The sequence below is a fragment of the Nelumbo nucifera genome, chromosome 7 (assembly GCF_055504915.1).
Source record: "Nelumbo nucifera cultivar China Antique chromosome 7, China Antique-T2T, whole genome shotgun sequence".
Lineage (NCBI taxonomy): Eukaryota > Viridiplantae > Streptophyta > Magnoliopsida > Proteales > Nelumbonaceae > Nelumbo > Nelumbo nucifera.
The window spans coordinates 12,851,497-12,868,851 of NC_142655.1; the positions used below are offsets into that span (position 1 = coordinate 12,851,497).

Consider the following 17,355-nt stretch of genomic DNA (forward strand, 5'->3'; position numbering starts at 1 on the left):
AATAAATGGAAGCAGGACTCACCATCAGCTTTACAAAGAACACACAAGTTAGGAGATAAGCACCAAAAAGGCTTCTTTCTTTGAAGGAGGTCACTAGTGTTGATCCTCCCAAGAAGGCTTCCCAACAGAAAGCCCCAATCCTAGGTGGAATCGGTTTACCCCGTACTTCTTTAACTGGAAAGGTTTGCCCAACACTATGAGAAGGCACTGTTAAAGATTTGAAGAACAAAGCACAGGAAAAAAATACCGAAGGAAGAAGGAATCCATATTCTTGAGTCCAACTATGAAGGGTCCAAAGCAAACTCCTTGTAAGAAATGAAGAGACAGAAGGCTATTTAGGTCTGAATCCCTAGTTCCCCTTCTGAAACCCAAATCCCAATCAATCTAAAGACCCTCAACAGGAGATGAAAGGAAGGTGGGAACTAGTTCACTTTTGTAGTCAGACAAGGCAAACAAAGAGGGAAAGCACTCTTTCAAGGGTAATTCTCTCACCCACAGATGTTCCCAGAATTTTACCAAGTTCCTAGAGCAAAGACTATACCTGATAAAAGGAAGGAAGGAAGGTAGGGTGGCATGTATTGACTTCCAAGGAGAAGCACTGGTAGCTTGAGCCAACACTCCAACATCCCAGCCTTCACTGATAGCCCATGAATACACAAAATCACCTTAGCCCATAACCTATCCTTCTCAACTAGCAGCCTCCACAACCACTTCCCTAAGAGCGCCGTATTTCTTTTTTGAAGATTACCAATTCTTAAGCCCCCATAATTCAAGCTCTTAGTTATAGTTTCCCAATTGACCCTGTGATCTTTCCTTTTCTCCCCTGGTTCCCACAAGAAATCCCTAAATACTTTTTCTAGGCTTTTGGAAACCCCAACTGGCATTTTGAAAACTGAAAGATTATAAAGAGGTAGGTTAGCCAAGGTTGACTTAATTAGGGTTATCCTCCCTCCCAAGGAAAAGGTAGTTTCTCTTCCAAGAGGCTAACCTCTTTGTGACTCTCTCCACCACTGGATTTTAGAAATTGGCATTTCTCGGATTGTCTCCCAACGGAAGGCCCAAATAAGTCATAGGCCAGTGTGATACAGCACAACCCAAGATAGTTGCACAATTTGACATCTCCCTTTCATCCATATTCACTCCCACTACACAACTCTTATCAAAATTGATTTTCAAATTTGAAAGTTGCTCAAAGAGTTGGACCACTAGTTTCAGATTTCTCACCCAACTAAGATTACCACCTTCACAAAATAAGATTGTGTCATCCGCAAACTGAAAATGTGTAATAGGCACTCTATCCCTTCCCACTCTCCAACCTCTAACCACTTTAATGAATTCTTTCTCGAAGGAGGGGTGAATGACACTTTTATCACTTTAATTCCAAAGAAGAGGGAGGCCAAAACTCCTAAAGATTATAGGCCAATAAGCCATATTGGGAGTGTATACAAAATTATTTCAAAGGTTCTCTCAAAAAGGATCAAGAAAGTGCTACCCTTGATCATCTTACCTTTCCAAGGTGCCTTTGTGGAAGGAAGGCAGATTGTGGATCAAATTTTAATAGTCAATGAGTGTGTTGCAGAAAAAAGAAAGGGTAGAGGAAAAGGATTGGTGTGCAAAGTGAACCTAGAGAAAGCCTATGATCTGGTTAACTGGGAAGTTCTACAAATGCTAGAAAGGTTGGGTTTTGGAACCAAATGGAGATCCTGGATTAGAGGATGCTTAAGTTTTGTCCATTACTCAATTCTTATTAATGGTGTAGCGAAGGATTTCTTTCCACCTTAGTGGCTGAAGTGTTAAGCAGAATGGTGGAGAAAGCTGATCTTCAAGGACTGATTAGAGGGTGGAGGATAGATAGGAATCAAGTGGTTGTTACCCACCTCCAATTTGCAGATGACACAATCTTTTTTTGTGAGGGAGGCAATGAGGAAGGAGTGGTAAACCTAAAGTTGCTGTTGGATAACCTTGTGGAGAAGACTGGTCTAAGGATAAATTGGACCAAAACTGGCATTGTAGGGGTTAATCTAGAAGAAGGGGAACTCCATAGATTCGCTGAGATTTTGGGGTGTGAGATTAGAAGTTGGCCAATTAGCTACTTGGGTCTACCTTTAGGAGGAAACCCTAGATCAGAAGGGTTCTGGAAGCCAGTCATTGAAAGATTTGCTAGGAAGCTAGCTCTATGGAAGAGGAATTATATCTTTTTAGGTGGAAGGATAACCTTGATTAGAGAAATACATGAGAGATTTCCTTTGGGACCTAGGAGAGGAGAGGAAGGTTCACCTGATTAATTGGGAACAAGTTAGAAAGCCCAAGGACCAATGGGGGTTTGGGAATAGAAAACCATTCACTTAGGCTCCGTTTGGTTTGTGGGATGGGGATGAGAAAAAGGGAATATTCCAAAAATATTCCCTTTTCTCATATTTGTTTTGAGGGAATGAGAGGGATGGGGTGAGAAAAAGGTGGGATGTGAGATCCCAAAATCGAGGATTCAGGGTCACACTGTTTTGGTGCGACCCCGGTGGGAAAACTCGAGAAAATCATTCAAAGGGAGCCTTCTTCTTCTTCAACTGGAGTAAGGCGACGAACATCCTTGCCACAGACCAGTGGCAACGACGAACAGTCCCCTTCCTTTTGACAGCGGCAACGAACCAGATATTGTTCATTGCCTTCCCTATTCGAACAGAGGAGGCAGTGGTGGCACAATCCTTCACCGTTTTCTTCACCGTGCGGCAACAACGAATCAGATCTATTTCTTTCTCTAATCGCCATTTTCTTCACCGCTTTCTTCACCCCTTTGCATTTCCCTCTTTCTCTGGTCGCCGCTACAACTCTCGGCAGCGGCAATCTGCCTTCTCAGCACTTCCATATCTCTCGGCAGCGGCGATCTGTCTTAGGTTCCGGTGGTGGCACTCCCATGTCGATTAAGCACCGCCAGAGGAGGGGGGACTATCGGTGCTGGAGGACCTCTTTGGAGCTTCAGTCATGGAGTTCTCTGTCTCTCCCTCCATCTTCCTCTTCTCTCTTCTCCCTCACCTTCTTCTCTCTTCTCCCTCGTAACAGTGCTTTCCTATTATTTTCCCATATATAAAACCAAACAATGGAAGTGTAAATTTTTACACTTTCCCATCCTATCCCATCCCACCCAAATCTTCCCACAAACCAAACGGAGCCTTAGGAATTCAGCTCTGCTAGGAAAGTGGCTTTGGAGATTCCCTTTTGAGAGTGATTGACTGTGGCACAAAGTCATTGAGAGCATTCATGGGTTGGATGGAAATGGCTGCGATGCAAAAGTTTTTTTTTTATCAGCAAAAAAGAATTTTATTTGAAACTAGGTTAAAATAAGGTTTTACAGCTTTGTGTATGGGATTAAATCTCCCATACTATTACAAATCTCTATCCCACTTTACATTGCAGCCCAAAACAATTGTTGCCTCAAAGCCCCTTGTTTAGCAAGATAATCAACTAGTCCATTTGCACTCCTTCTAATCCATTTGAATTCAGCATCTACCTCCCTTGCTATCTTTTCCACTTCTCTTATCACTTGTTTGAAGGTCCATAGAATACTTCTATTGTTTTTAGCCGAAGAAATGATCACCTTGGAGTCCCCTTCAACCTGAATATGCCTCATTCCAAGTTGCTAGCTATTTTCAGTCCTTGTAGCAATGCCATTAACTCAGCTTTTAGAGAGTTGCCCATGCCAATCGGTCCAGAGAACAAAGCTAATATTCTCCTTTCAGAATTTCTGATTACTCCCCCAATACCTGACAGTCTCGGATTTCCAACGAACTTCCATCAAAATTCAGTTTAACCTTGTTACCATCTTGAGGTTTCCATTCCATCCTTACTTTCTCTTTCACTCTTAATGATTGTGCTACTTTTGCCCAAGATCTTATGATGTCTATGACTGAGAAATCTTGAAAGATATGCATAGATCTTACCTAATGAGCTACTTTAACTTTGATGGTGTCGATTACCTCCTCCATCGATCTGCTCCTGTCCAAGAATATTCTGTTGTTCCTTTCTTCCCAAATCACCCAGCAGACTTTGTAGCTATCCACATAATCTTCCCTCTTTTCTTTGGTTGGCTCAAAATCCCGGTTGAAGAGTCCTGCCACATCTTGAGGGGAAACCCACCTGCAACCAAAGAGAGTACAAAAAAATTCCCAAATATTTTGCACAAAGGAGTAATATAATAAAAGGTGTGCCAGGGTCTCACCACTTTCCATACAAAGGGAGCACATGTGAGGAGAAAGGCATACAAAAGGCCTTCTTTTCTGCAACATATCACAAGTATTAACTTTGGCAAGGAAAATTTCCCAACAAAAAGCTTGAATTTTTGGGGGAAAATAAAGGTTGAGGTGCAACACGAGGACTTCCCAGGAGCTCACCCATCCTAATACTACTCTCGCCCAAGCACACTTAACTTCGGAGTTCTGATGGGATCCGGTGCATTAGCGTCAGTATGATCGCACCCCTGGGATGCAAAAGTTGCCCCTCATGTTTCTTCAACTTCTCCTTAGAAAGCAATTTATGAAATCTACCCTACCTTCCTTAACTTTATTCGATTTGATGTGGGACAAGGCAATAAAGTTCATTTCTGGGAAGACCTTTGGGTGGGAGAAATCCCACTTAAAGATCTTTTTCCTGATCTCTATACTTTGTCAAACCTTAAAAGGGAAACTGTATGTAATTTGGGAACACCTAGTCCAAATGGGGTTAATTGGAATTTGGGTTTCAGAAGGGGCCTCAGGAAAAATGAATGCGACTCTTTAGTTCAGTTGCTAGATCTAATGGGACAAGTTCACTTGGACCCATCCTTGGAAGATTCCAAAATTTGGAAAGGCTCTTCAGATGGCCTCTTCTCTTGTTCTTCCTTTTTCAGTTTTCTTGCTTCGCCTAGAATCCCAGTTGAGGATTTCCCTATGAAAGAAATTTGGAGTAAGCCTATTCCCCCAAAAATTCAAGCTTTCTGTTGGAAAATTCTCCTTGGCAAGGTAAATACTTGTGATATACTACAAAGAAGAAGGTCTTTTGTTTGCCTTTCTCCTCACATGTGCTCCCTTTGTAAGGAAAGTGGTGAGTCCCTAGCACATTTATTAATTATCTTGTTCCTTTGTGCATCACATTTGGGATTTTTTTTTTGTACTCTCTTTGGTTGCAGGTGGGCTTCCCCTCAAGATGTGGCAAGACTCTTCAACTGAGACTTCTTGAGCCAACCAAAATAAAAGAGGGAAGGTTATGTGGAAAGCTACAAAGGCAACTATTTGTTTGGTGATTTGGGAAGAAAGGAATAACAGAATATTCTTGGAGAAGACTAGAATAGTGGAGGAGGTGATAGACACCATAAAAGTTAAAGTAGTTCATTGGGTAAAATCCTTGCATATCTTTCAAGATTTCTCAGTCACAGACATTCTAAGATCTTGAACAGAAGTAGCACAATTCTCAAGAGTGAAAGAGAAAGTAAGGATGGAATGGAAACCTCCAGAAAGCAACAGAATTAAACTGAATTTTGGTGGATGCTCTCTTGGAAATCCGAGACTGTCAGGTATTCGAGGAGTAATCAAAAATTCTGAAAGGAGAATATTAGCTTTGTTCTCTGGACCGATTGGCATTGGCAACTCTCTAAAAGCTGAGTTAATGGCATTGCTACAAGGGCTGAAGATAGCTAAGTAGCTAGGACTTAAGCATATTGAGGTTGAAGAGGATTCCAAGGTGACCACCTCTTGGGCTACAAACAATAGAAGTATTCCATGGACTTTCAAACAAGTGATAAGGGAAGTGGTAAAGGTTGCAAAGGAGGTAGAAGCTGAATTCAAATGGGTTAGAAGGAGTGCAAATGGGCTAGCTGATGATCTTGCCAAACAAGGGGCTTTGAGGCAACAATTGTTTTGGGCTGCAATGTAAAGTGGGACAGAAATATGTACTAGTGTGGGAGCATTAATCCCATACACAAGCTGTAAAACTTTAATTTAACCCTAAATTTAAATAAAGTTCTCTTTTGCTGATCAAAAAAACCTCTAACCAATTCCCTAGAATCTGCTTTTTTTATTAACCTCCTCAACACATCAGCTACCAAGGTAAAAAGAAGGGGATAGAGGGTCACCCTGCCTAATCCCTCTAATGGCTGGAAAGTGATCAACTACAGTTCCATTCACCAGAATTGAGTAGTGGCAAGTTTTTAAACAACCTTGAATCCGTTTACACCATTTCTCCCCAAATCCAAAGTTTCTCATGACTTCCATCAAAGAGGACCAATCCACCAAATAGTAGGCCTTTTCCAAATCAAGCTTATACACTATTCCTTTCTTCCTACCTCTCTTGAAATCCTCCACTCTCATTTGCAATTAAAATCTGATCAATAATCTGTCTGTCTTTTACAAAAGCTCCTTGATTTAGGAAGATGATAAAAGGAAGCACAACTCTGATTCTTTGAGACAGCACCTTTGCAATGATTTTATACAGGCTATTAACTAGGCTGATTGGTCTAAAATCCTTTGAGTGGTTTGCTTCCGCATTCTTTGGGATCAAAGCAATAAAAGTTAGTTCATTTCAGGATTTATTACCCCTCTTCTAAAACATTCATTGAAAACCCTGAATAAGTCTTCTTTTAAAAAAATCCCAACAGTCTTGATAGAAAGCCATTGTGAACCCATCCAGCCCTAGTGTTTTAGCTCTATCCATCGAGAAAACTGCCTCCTTAACAAACCCCAACAGTCTTCATTTATTATTTTTTTAAAGGTAACAGAAATGTTTTATTGATTGTAATTGCAAAATATGTTCAGAAATTATGTATAAATTTGGCCAGCACCACTGCCCAATTCCTTTTCAATTTACTTTGTCATATTTACATACAAACATCACTTGTGAATCCCCAACACAAATGTTCCTAATTTACCCCTTGTCTTGCAAGTGCATCAGTTCAAAACAGTATTTCTTCTATGGAGAATACGTGGAGAATGCATGGATGTCTTTAAGATATAATAAATTAAGGGAATAAAGCCACTGGAATAAGCACTAATAGTTTCTGTAGGACTCAATAGATAGGAGTGAAGGAATCAGCATTTTTGTCAGGGATCAGCACCAAAACAAATTGAAATTTCTTCTCTCATAATCAGCATTTTCATGATATCTATTTGACATTTATCATATATTGAAAATATCTCATCTCAATCTTAGGATGCTCTAAGTATTTATACACTCAACAAATTTTCTAGAATTAAATCGAATCTTGGTGAGAAGTTAATAACTGTATTACCCAGATACGGCAAGGACATTGCTGAATACAGTATCCAGTACTGCACGGAATCTTCTAAATGAAAGACGTGTCCATTTCAGACATGTATTGGAATCTGACACTATATGGACTCTTAAGGACACTTCTATACAGCATTCCTTTTTTATCTCCTAGCTTATCTGACATAAATGAACTACTAATGTATGAAATGAATGCCATAAAGACAACATTTTAGACCCTTTTTTGTAGGTACATAATGTTAGAGGCAAGATCTTTTGGCAAACTGTCATTCACGCTGTAATGTGGAGTGTATGCGAAGAAGGAAACAACTGTATCATTGATAACATGGCCAGATTTCAGAAGGAGTTGATTTCCCATAGTACTCACGGGTGCTTTTTTGTGGTTTACTACATCTGAGCACTTTAAAGGTATTTCGGTCAATGACCTTCATAGAAACGTTGAGAACTTTTTGTTCTCTTCTCCCAGTCCTTTTGTTTTGATAAGTAAATGGCAAAAATTTTATTAAATGAGAAAAAATTACATATCAGGGTGATGAGACAGCAACCGAAAACAAAGAAAAACAAAAGAGCCTACTACCAAATTAGATAACAGGCTCTACATTACATATTTGATATCCCAAAATCTCTCCTAACTCACTCCCAAAATCCTCCTTTTTTGATGACTGAATTCAAGAAGAATCAACACCCATTCTACCACAGTCCTCCCCAAAGGTTTTAGCATCAGAGAAGAAGGGATGTTGAGTCTTAATTTTGATGGGAGTGCTTTTGGAAATCCAGGGGGCTAGCGTTGACTGAGAGAGGTAGTGGTGCTTGGTCGAAAATCTCACTGTCTGTAGAAGAGGCAAAATGGATGGGAGATTTTCTTCGAGAGGCGATCAAAGATCAAAAGAGGTTGGTAAAGGAATGAAAGCACGCCTGCAGAGGGAAGGTGCTTCTTATTCAACTAAACAAAAACAGATGAGGAAGGTTCATTCGTTTAAGATATTGGGAACTTGCTCAAAAACTTAGAACCATTTGCATTCCTGAAGAAGTAGGGAAATCAGGTTGGAAAACTTTTGCTTAAGTATTAAACTTATTTCTTCCAAGTCCTGGATTGCCAACCTCCGAAGCTCCCTTACCAGGGGCCTTTCCATCCTTACTGGCAACAACGAGCAGAGTTGTTAAGGCTGGCGGTTCAGCCCATATATCCATAGCTAATCAAGTGAGACCCTTCGGCAAATGGAAAAATGCTTTTGTGTGCTCCAAAGCCGACGACCTAACTTGGAACGAAATCGAGCTAGGAATTTCAGCTAACTTTCATTCCCCAGAACTCATACATCTCCACCCTTTCTCCCGAAACAGAGCAGTGGGTTTTGCCCCGTCCAAAGACCTAGTCTCTGTTTAAGTGAGGTTGGAGAAGATTCACGTTTATGGCAGGTGGGTGAAGATCGATTGGTGGTGGCCAACTGTTAACACAGTCCCTTCTGAATTGACGTTTGATGATTGGGTCTTAGTCCACGGCCTCCCCGTTCCATCTTTGGTCGGAGGAGGTGTTTTCCTTGATAGGAAGCTTATGTGGAGGGCTGGAAGAAATTGACCCCAAAACCAAAGACTGGTCAGAGCTGAACTTTGCTCGTCTGAAGGTGAAAAACCGAGGAGTTCACTCCATCCCTCGATCGATACCAAACCTAGACAGAAATGTCTGGTTTTTTGCCATGATTGTAGTAGAGAAGAAAGCTGAATCATCTTCCCCATCCACCAAGTCAACTCGGAGCAACAACTCTCGAACACATGGCACCCTTGTAGCCTTGGATCAGCCCGTGACCAATGCAGGAAGGTTTCATGCCAAGGATGACAAAAAGTTGGCAGTTATTGCAGAGGCATGTAAAGCAAGGAAGAAGCAAAACCTTTCCATGCCAGGTAACTGTAAAGGAAGATGGGAGAAGTTCTTTTCTAAGAGACATAAAGGGAAAGGTTTTCAAATTTCGAATGAAACCTTGGCCTGTGCTTCAAAGCTCTCTTCAGAGCTTCTTTTTTCGGACCCAGGTGTTACTGGTACTGACTGGTTACCCAAATCCGACCCAGGTAAGCAACCCGTCAAACCATCGGGCCGTCATTCACCTTTCGGCCAGTGAGAAGGCCAATTCAGGCTAAGCCCTCCATTGACACCAACCTTTAGTGAACAAAACATCCCTGTAACTCCTCCAAGTCTCAATGCTCGCAGAAAGGAAGTCCAACGACCCCCAACACCATTGCAAAGTTCGATCCCAAGCTCCTCTAGAGAAGATGAATCCGAATCGGATGAAGACCTAAGCACCTACAGGACAGAATCAGAGATGGATACTCAGGAGATAGCCGTCAATAGATCCAAAGTCCTCTTTGCAGAAAGAGAAGTGTGGGGAAGTGTAGAACTGTTGGAAGAAGTTCATTTGGTAGATCCAAATTACGGGGATCAATCCGCCAATAAAAGCTTTGAGGCTGGACGAGGAAGAAACTTACCGTACAACCAATTCACAAATCTCTCTAACTCTACTTCCTTTTCAAATCTAGAGGTTTCTTCTTGCTTATGTCATTATCGTGATTCACCTTCTCATTGCCACCCTTGCTGCCCTTGTGTTCCAGGTTCAGGTGAACATCTATCCCAACCAATGGCTTTCCCAAACAAAGGTGATTTTGTGGAGGTTTTGGGTTCAACTTCAGCGCCCAAGGACTTTGTTAGTCGACCTAGGAAGGAACAGAACGATGATGAAGTCACAGAGATGGCCAAAAAACTAGGTCTCCAGCATTGTGATACCAACGAGGCCTCTGGTAAAGAATGGAACAACACAAGAGGTAAGGGAGTTGCCGGGAGATATCAAGAACAAAGAAAAAGTCGAAAAAGGGACCAAGTAGGGAACTAAAGAGGTTAAAGTGGGGTAATAGCTGATCAAAATATGGACAGTGCAGGAGAAGGGAGTAGAAGATTAGGTAAGGGTAAGACCAAACAGAGTTTGAGATGAAGATCTTGAGCTGGATTGTGAGGGGGTTGGGTGGGGGAGTTAAGAGAAGCTTAGTAAAAGACACCCTTTGAAAAGAGAATCCTGACACTATTCTATTACAAGAAACCAAAAAAGAAGAGGTGGACAGGAAGTTAATCAGAGCAATCTGGGGTATAAGAGGCAGAAAATGGACTGCCCTCCCAGCCATAGGCACTTCAGGAGGTGTCCTTGTAGTGTGGAGAGAAGACGTGGTTTCAGGAGTGGAAGTTAATAGAGGCAAATTCTCCCTTTCAATACTTGTCACAAACAAGGCAAATGAGTTCACCTGGATTTAACAGCAGTTTATGGCCATGATGCTCCATCGAATAGGAGTAGATTTTGGAAGAGCTGGATTCCTTGCATGAACACGATGAGTTTCCCTGGTGCGTGGGAGGAGACTTCAATGTCACAAGATTCAGTCATGAACACTCCAATGGGAAGAGGGTAAATAGAAGTATGAGGGAGTTCTCCAACTTCATTCCAGACACAGGCTGCACGACCTCCCCCTAAGGAATGGTAATTTTACTTGGTCGAACATGCAGGAGAATGCCTTAAGTTGTAGGCTTGACAGATTTTTAGGCCATGTTTGGTTCAACTCTCATTCTTTCTCACTCTTACACAAGATGAAATTCTAAAATGGACAAGAATGGGTAAAAATAGGCAGAATGGGAAAATATTGCTATGAACCAAACGCTTTTTTTCCTAAAAATTAAATTTTACAGACTGACAAGTGCCCTTTATAAAAGTGCTTTGATAAAAGCATAGTTGTCAAGGTGACGCCTAGGTGCCCTTTTATTGTGTCTTCAATGGATGTAAACTTTTATTGGGTCCCTATAGAGTTAATTCTATAGCTGACAGGTTAGCTAAATTTCATGCTCACTTAGATGTAATGTATTGTGATAGCTCTTGCAGGGCTTCCCTGCTCCTTTGACTTGTACATTTTTCTTATGTGCTCTTTTTCTTTTGTATGATATATTCAGTTGGTTTCTCTCAAAAGGGGGGGGGAGAACGTAGCTGCTATAACCATATCTTGAGGAAGACTACATGAGTTCTGAACACAGGAAAAGTGTAGAAATCTATATGTAGGTTATTCAAAAATATATTCTTATACAAACTTACAAATGAGAGAAGTCATCAAGCTTACCCATCCTGTGGAGAATAAAATCCAAGTGGTCTCAAATTATCAGTTAGATCTGCAACTTTAGCTCCTGTATCATCAAACAGCTCAAGCCACATTGAATCAACAGAAGTACCACATTTTTTCCATAACTTCTCTTTCACAGATTCCACAGTCATCTGAAAACAGTGGGTATGGATACCAGATGTTAGCATAAACAACAGTTATGTACAAAGACTTCAACTACTATATTTAAAAAGGAGGGAGAATCAATGAAGACACACTCTCAACATAGTTCAAACAGCATGCAAAAGCCATACTTTCACAGATTCCACTGATGAAACTGTTGATAATAACAGAAATGTGAATGGCCCATTTAGGCCCATTAAACTAGTGTATAACCGGGGACCTCACAAGATGGCCCATTATGGCTAAAGAGGGGTAGCCGACATCTATAAATAGCCCATGAAACAATGAGAAAGGCATCGAGCCATTTCAGAGTCTCTCTCTCTCTTCTACCGACACTGATCTGGTCTGCGGCTGAAAGAATGGTAGGATCCATCTAATGGACGCCAAAAAGATTGCGGAATGGGTGGGCGAATTTCAAAAATTTTCCTACCTTCTCCCAACTGGGAATCGCATTCCCTAAATTTAGAATACAATATTCAAGGATCCTACTTGAACCATAATCGAACCAGATCTGAACAAAAAAGAAAAAAGGGAGGATTATACCTGATCCAGAGAAGCAGTATCTCCCAAAGTTGGTGTTCACGCCCAAAGAGGACACCAAGATCCGCTCCTGCTGAAGATGACACAGCTGTATGTGGAACGGAACCAGCAGAGTGCGTCCTACACACTGGATCCTTCTCAAGAATCCTCTGGAAACTCTGAGCACCAAATCTTTTTCAGTCTTTTCTGCAAGACTGATGTCAAGAACAGTTCTTGACTTCTTTCTTCTTCAAAGATCGAATCTTGTCAGAAAGAGTGGCGGCGGCTGGAGAAGAACTCCTGGGATGAAAATGGCTGAATTGCTTCTCTTCTCTCTGGAGTGTGAATGAGATCTAATCTCAGTTCGCAGGATGCTTTCTTGCTTACTCAAAAACCCCTGTTCGAAATCTAATGTTTTTCTCTTAGGGTTTTTCCTCCTTTCTTCTTGATTAAGAAACCCCTAATTAGGAGTTATCCCAATCCAAATCAGTATTTGGATAGGGGATGATCTTAATCCTATCTGTAGATTAAGTCAGTTTACTCCTGTTCTTATCAGGAGGTTACCAGATTCAAATCTGATTTGAATTTGGTCTCCCAGAGTGGATAAGGTTAAAAGGCCCTATCTTTTGCTAACATTAATCTCAGATCCGCCCCATAGTTGGGTGATCACATCAGCCCAGCTCGAAATGGGCTTTTGGCTCATTAAATGTTCAGTGTTTAACTAGTTTCCAATCTGTTGCCCAGTTGGGCTTCTTTGTATGGCGTGGGACCCAAGCATTGATCTACACACCAGCCACATGGGTTCGGCCCAGCCTTTATTACAAGGCCCAGCCGAATTCACTGAAAAAGCTCAGTGAACCCCTGAGCCCATCACATGGACCCTATGGGCCCAACACTTACATTAAGTGGTCCCTGGGCCAAGCCATCTTATAAAAACACAGGGACTGTGGGCAGGTGCAAGATTAGCCCATCAGGTACTATCCTAAATGGTCTTACACTTAACCTCTCAGCCCTTAATGATCAATCACTGCCCGACAAGAGAGGACCTCTCCCTCGGCTGCAAGGAACAGTGCCGCACTCTCTACTCACATGGATCCCGAGAATTAAGACCATTTGCAAACACTTTGAAACCGTATATAAATATATCATATATAAGTTTTGCAAAACAAAATTCCAACGATTGAAATCAACTGCCGGCAGTTTGGTTTCCATCAGAGAGAGTGCATTCCCGATCATTACTTTTGTCCGATAAAGGGGCTGATCCTATCACTATGATCACCCGCAGGGCAGTCTGAGATTTCATCTGAGTGGGTGATCATAGTGACAGGATCAGCCCCTTTATCGGACAAAAGTAATGATCGGGAATGCACTCTCTCTGATGGAAACCAAACTGCCAGCAGTTGATTTCAATTGTTGGAATTTTGTTTTGCAAAATTTATATATGATATATTTATATACGGTTTCAAAGTGTTTGCAAATGGTCTTAATTCTCGGGATCCATGTGAGTAGAGAGTGCGGCACTGTTCCTTGCAGCCGAGGGAGAGGTCCTCTCTTGTCGGGCAGTGATCGATCATTAAGGGCTGAGAGGTTAAGTGTAAGACCATTTAGGATAGTACCTGATGGGCTAATCTTGCACCTGCCCACAGTCCCTGTGTTTTTATAAAATGGCTTGGCCCAGGGACCACTTAATGTAAGTGTTGGGCCCATAGGGTCCATGTGATGGGCTCAGGGGTTCACTGAGCTTTTTCAGTGAATTCGGCTGGGCCTTGTAATAAAGGCTGGGCCGAACCCATGTGGCTGGTGTGTAGATCAATGCTTGGGTCCCACGCCATACAAAGAAGCCCAACTGGGCAGCAGATTGGAAACTAGTTAAACACTGAACATTTAATGAGCCAAAAGCCCATTTCGAGCTGGGCTGATGTGATCACCCAACTATGGGGCGGATCTGAGATTAATGTTAGCAAAAGATAGGGCCTTTTAACCTTATCCACTCTGGGAGACCAAATTCAAATCAGATTTGAATCTGGTAACCTCCTGATAAGAACAGGAGTAAACTGACTTAATCTACAGATAGGATTAAGATCATCCCCTATCCAAATACTGATTTGGATTGGGATAACTCCTAATTAGGGGTTTCTTAATCAAGAAGAAATGAGGAAAAACCCTAAGAGAAAAACATTAGATTTCGAACAGGGGTTTTTGAGTAAGCAAGAAAGCATCCTGCGAACTGAGATTAGATCTCATTCACACTCCAGAGAGAAGAGAAGCAATTCAGCCATTTTCGTCCCAGGAGTTCTTCTCCAGCCGCCGCCACTCTTTCTGACAAGATTCGATCTTTGAAGAAGAAAGAAGTCAAGAAATCAGTTCTTGACATCAGTCTTGCAGAAAAGACTGAAAAAGATTTGGTGCTCAGAGTTTCCAGAGGATTCTTGAGAAGGATCCAGTGTGTAGGACGCACTCTGCTGGTTCCGTTCCACATACAGTTGTGTCATCTTCAACAGGAGCGGATCTTTGTGTCCTCTTTGGGCGTGAACACCAACTTTGGGAGATACTGCTTCTCTGGATCAGGTATAATCCTCCCTTTTTTCTTTTTTGTTCAGATCTGGTTCGATTATGGTTCAAGTAGGATCCTTGAATATTGTATTCTAAATTTAGGGAATGCGATTCCCAGTTGGGAGAAGGTAGGAAAATTTTTGAAATTCGCCCACCCATTCCGCAATCTTTTTGGCGTCCATTAGATGGATCCTACCATTCTTTCAGCGGCATGGACAACCACTTCTCTAGACGAAACCTCAAGCTCTAATACCATAATTGATGAGAGCCTACTCACCACAGGAGTCTTCTTCGAGGGAGACTCTGCCTCCTGAAATCAAAAAAAGAGAGAGAGAGAGAGACTCTGAAATGGCTCGATGCCTTTCTCATTGTTTCATGGGCTATTTATAGATGTCAGTTACCCCTCTTTAGCCATAATGGGCCATCTTGCGAGGTCCCAGGTTATACAGTAGTTTAATGGGCCTAAATGGGCCATTCACATTTCTGTTATTATCAACAATTCCATCATCCACAAAATAAAGTATCCAGGATTACAATACAGAAGAAAATGAACAGAGTAAATCCAGCATACCAAACTGAGAAAAACACTAACCTCCACCACTATTGGATCTTTTGGACCAATAAGAAACAATTCATTACCTCTCTTCTTTTACTGCCAAAAATGCTTGCAAGAACAATGTGGTTTAATTCTTTAGTTGATACGGAGTTTGGAAAAAGTGAAGTCCTTGCTTAAAAGGTGGTTTCAAGTAGATTTTATAACCTTTCAAGTTTGAAGTAGAGGAATCCAAGAACATCGTAGTTTAGAAAAACAATTTCAAGCAAACTCTATTACTATATAAAGCAAATACCTGACTTTCATAGGAGAGCACGTATAAAATCTATGTACAGTGGACTTTACCTTTAATACCAAAAAAAAAATACCTCTATCTTTTATGTCTACTATTAACACTATATGCAACACACATGTTTCCCTACTTGTCTTCAAAACAGAAGAAATTTTGTTGGCAGAAAATATACATATATAGATTAAAGAAGTGGATGGTGACAAGAGTGGGTGCAATTCACCGTCCAAATAAAAGGCATGTCTATTCAAAACCAGCCCTAGCCCAAACAGGATGACCGTTCTCAGGGAACAGAAATACTGTCTGTTTTGGGCCTTGGCTGCTGCGCTGACAATCCATTTTTCTGTACAAATACCTGTTGTCTCCACATTGCTCTCGGCCCTTGGGTTAGTGAATAGTTTTAATCCGAATTTTGCATCGGAAATTGGAGAATAAAGGAAGATCTCTGACAGAAAGTGGTAACACTAACCCAATATGGACATCAGTTGGTTGGACAGGTGACTGGATAAATTCTGACGAAACTTTAGAAAGCTTAAACATCATAACAATAGGCCTTAGTTCATTTCTGGTTCTCATCAATAAGATAAACCCAAAAACCAACAAAATTTTCCAATTGGGGAATTCTAAAGCTGAGTAGTAATTGTGATCCCAATAAATGCACACAAGCTGCAAAAGTTTCCGGATGAAGATGAAGATTCAATCCGTCATTCTATAATTCACTGTACTACTCCACAACCCTAAAGGGCATCTAACAGTAGTTTTTAACTAATCTGATTTCATTAGATTGTGCTACGATTACTGTAAATACACCAATGTCAACCATCAAACGGGCAATCGAAGGTCCGTCGAATGCCGAGCTGCATTTGCAATATATAGTCTAGCCCAGTTTGTTTTTAAGTCGCGAAGTATGGATTTCCTTTGCAGTAAAGCAAAATTATGTACAATACATAGACACATCGGTATCAGTAAATAATTTGAGTTGCAAGAGTGTTCGCTTCTGCATCAGATACCTGAAGTGAAAAACGAACATCAGCAGAGAAGGACTTAATGTTGGAATGAGTGACCCGCAGAAGAACTGATTCATCCACCGGGAGCTGCAACCTTGACGCCATTAAGTCGGTCACCTCGCTTCTGCTCGTCTACTGCTTTTGCTGCTACTTGTTTCCAAACACCCGTATTGATTTCTACACCGAAAATTTTTGGCTGTCTGTTCGACACTTCGACAGCCTGGGCTGTCAACAGGGTTCGCTGTAGAATTGCTCCTCACAAAGCGCTCCTTACACCGACCTCAGCTCACCATGTATTGGTAACATCTCCCCATGAATAATAAATACAAGTATCGGAGATGTTCCCCATGTGCGGCCAGGACATGCTGTGATGTCGGCGTGAGACATGCTTTATGAGAAGCAGATGAGGACTCCATTTCTATACTCCTACAAAGGAGAAATTAGAGGCCCATCACTCCGAATAAATTCATAATAGAATTACGTTTGGCTCTGCTTGCTCCGGAGAATCCATTAGGAATGGTAACAAGCAAGGCCGGGTTTTTTCTGCCCCATCCCCGACCACGAATTCAAATGTACTACCCCAAATCTCAGGGGGGGTAGAAATCCTAACCCCATCTCCATACCCACGGAAAACGGAAACATCTTAATTTGCCCCATCCTACCTCATTCATTCCTATTTTATTCTTACAATTTTATTTTTTATTTTTTATTTTTTAAACCTACTTAAACCTATATAATATTATAATATAGGGCAAATTTCTTAAACTATCCTTACTATTTAACTAATTGGCTAACTCTACCCTTAGGCCTCGTTGGTTTAATAGTAAATAAGCTTAGTAAAGTTGGTTAATGGGTATTTTTTCCCCATTGGCCAACTTTAC

The 17,355-nt window shown here is 41.3% G+C and overlaps 1 protein-coding gene and 1 pseudogene across 6 annotated transcripts in view; both read right to left on the reverse strand.

Moving 5' to 3' along the window:
* EMB2804 (tubulin folding cofactor B) overlaps positions 1 to 16,861 on the reverse strand; it is a 63,210-nt gene extending 46,349 nt beyond the window's left edge. For all 6 annotated transcript variants that reach the window (XR_016078368.1, XR_016078367.1, XR_737612.3 and 3 more), the window contains exons 1-2: positions 16,478 to 16,861; positions 11,392 to 11,543 (exon numbers count right to left, since the gene is read on the reverse strand). Coding sequence is in view for 2 of the 6 variants with exons in the window: in XM_088891110.1 (XP_088747236.1) it covers positions 11,392 to 11,543; positions 16,478 to 16,579 (254 nt within the window). In the remaining 4 variants the exon portion in view is untranslated. The remainder of the gene's footprint in view (positions 1 to 11,391; positions 11,544 to 16,477) is intronic.
* On the reverse strand, positions 4,353 to 4,471 carry LOC148790183 (5S ribosomal RNA; annotated as a pseudogene).
* Positions 16,862 to 17,355: the final 494 nt, after the last annotated feature.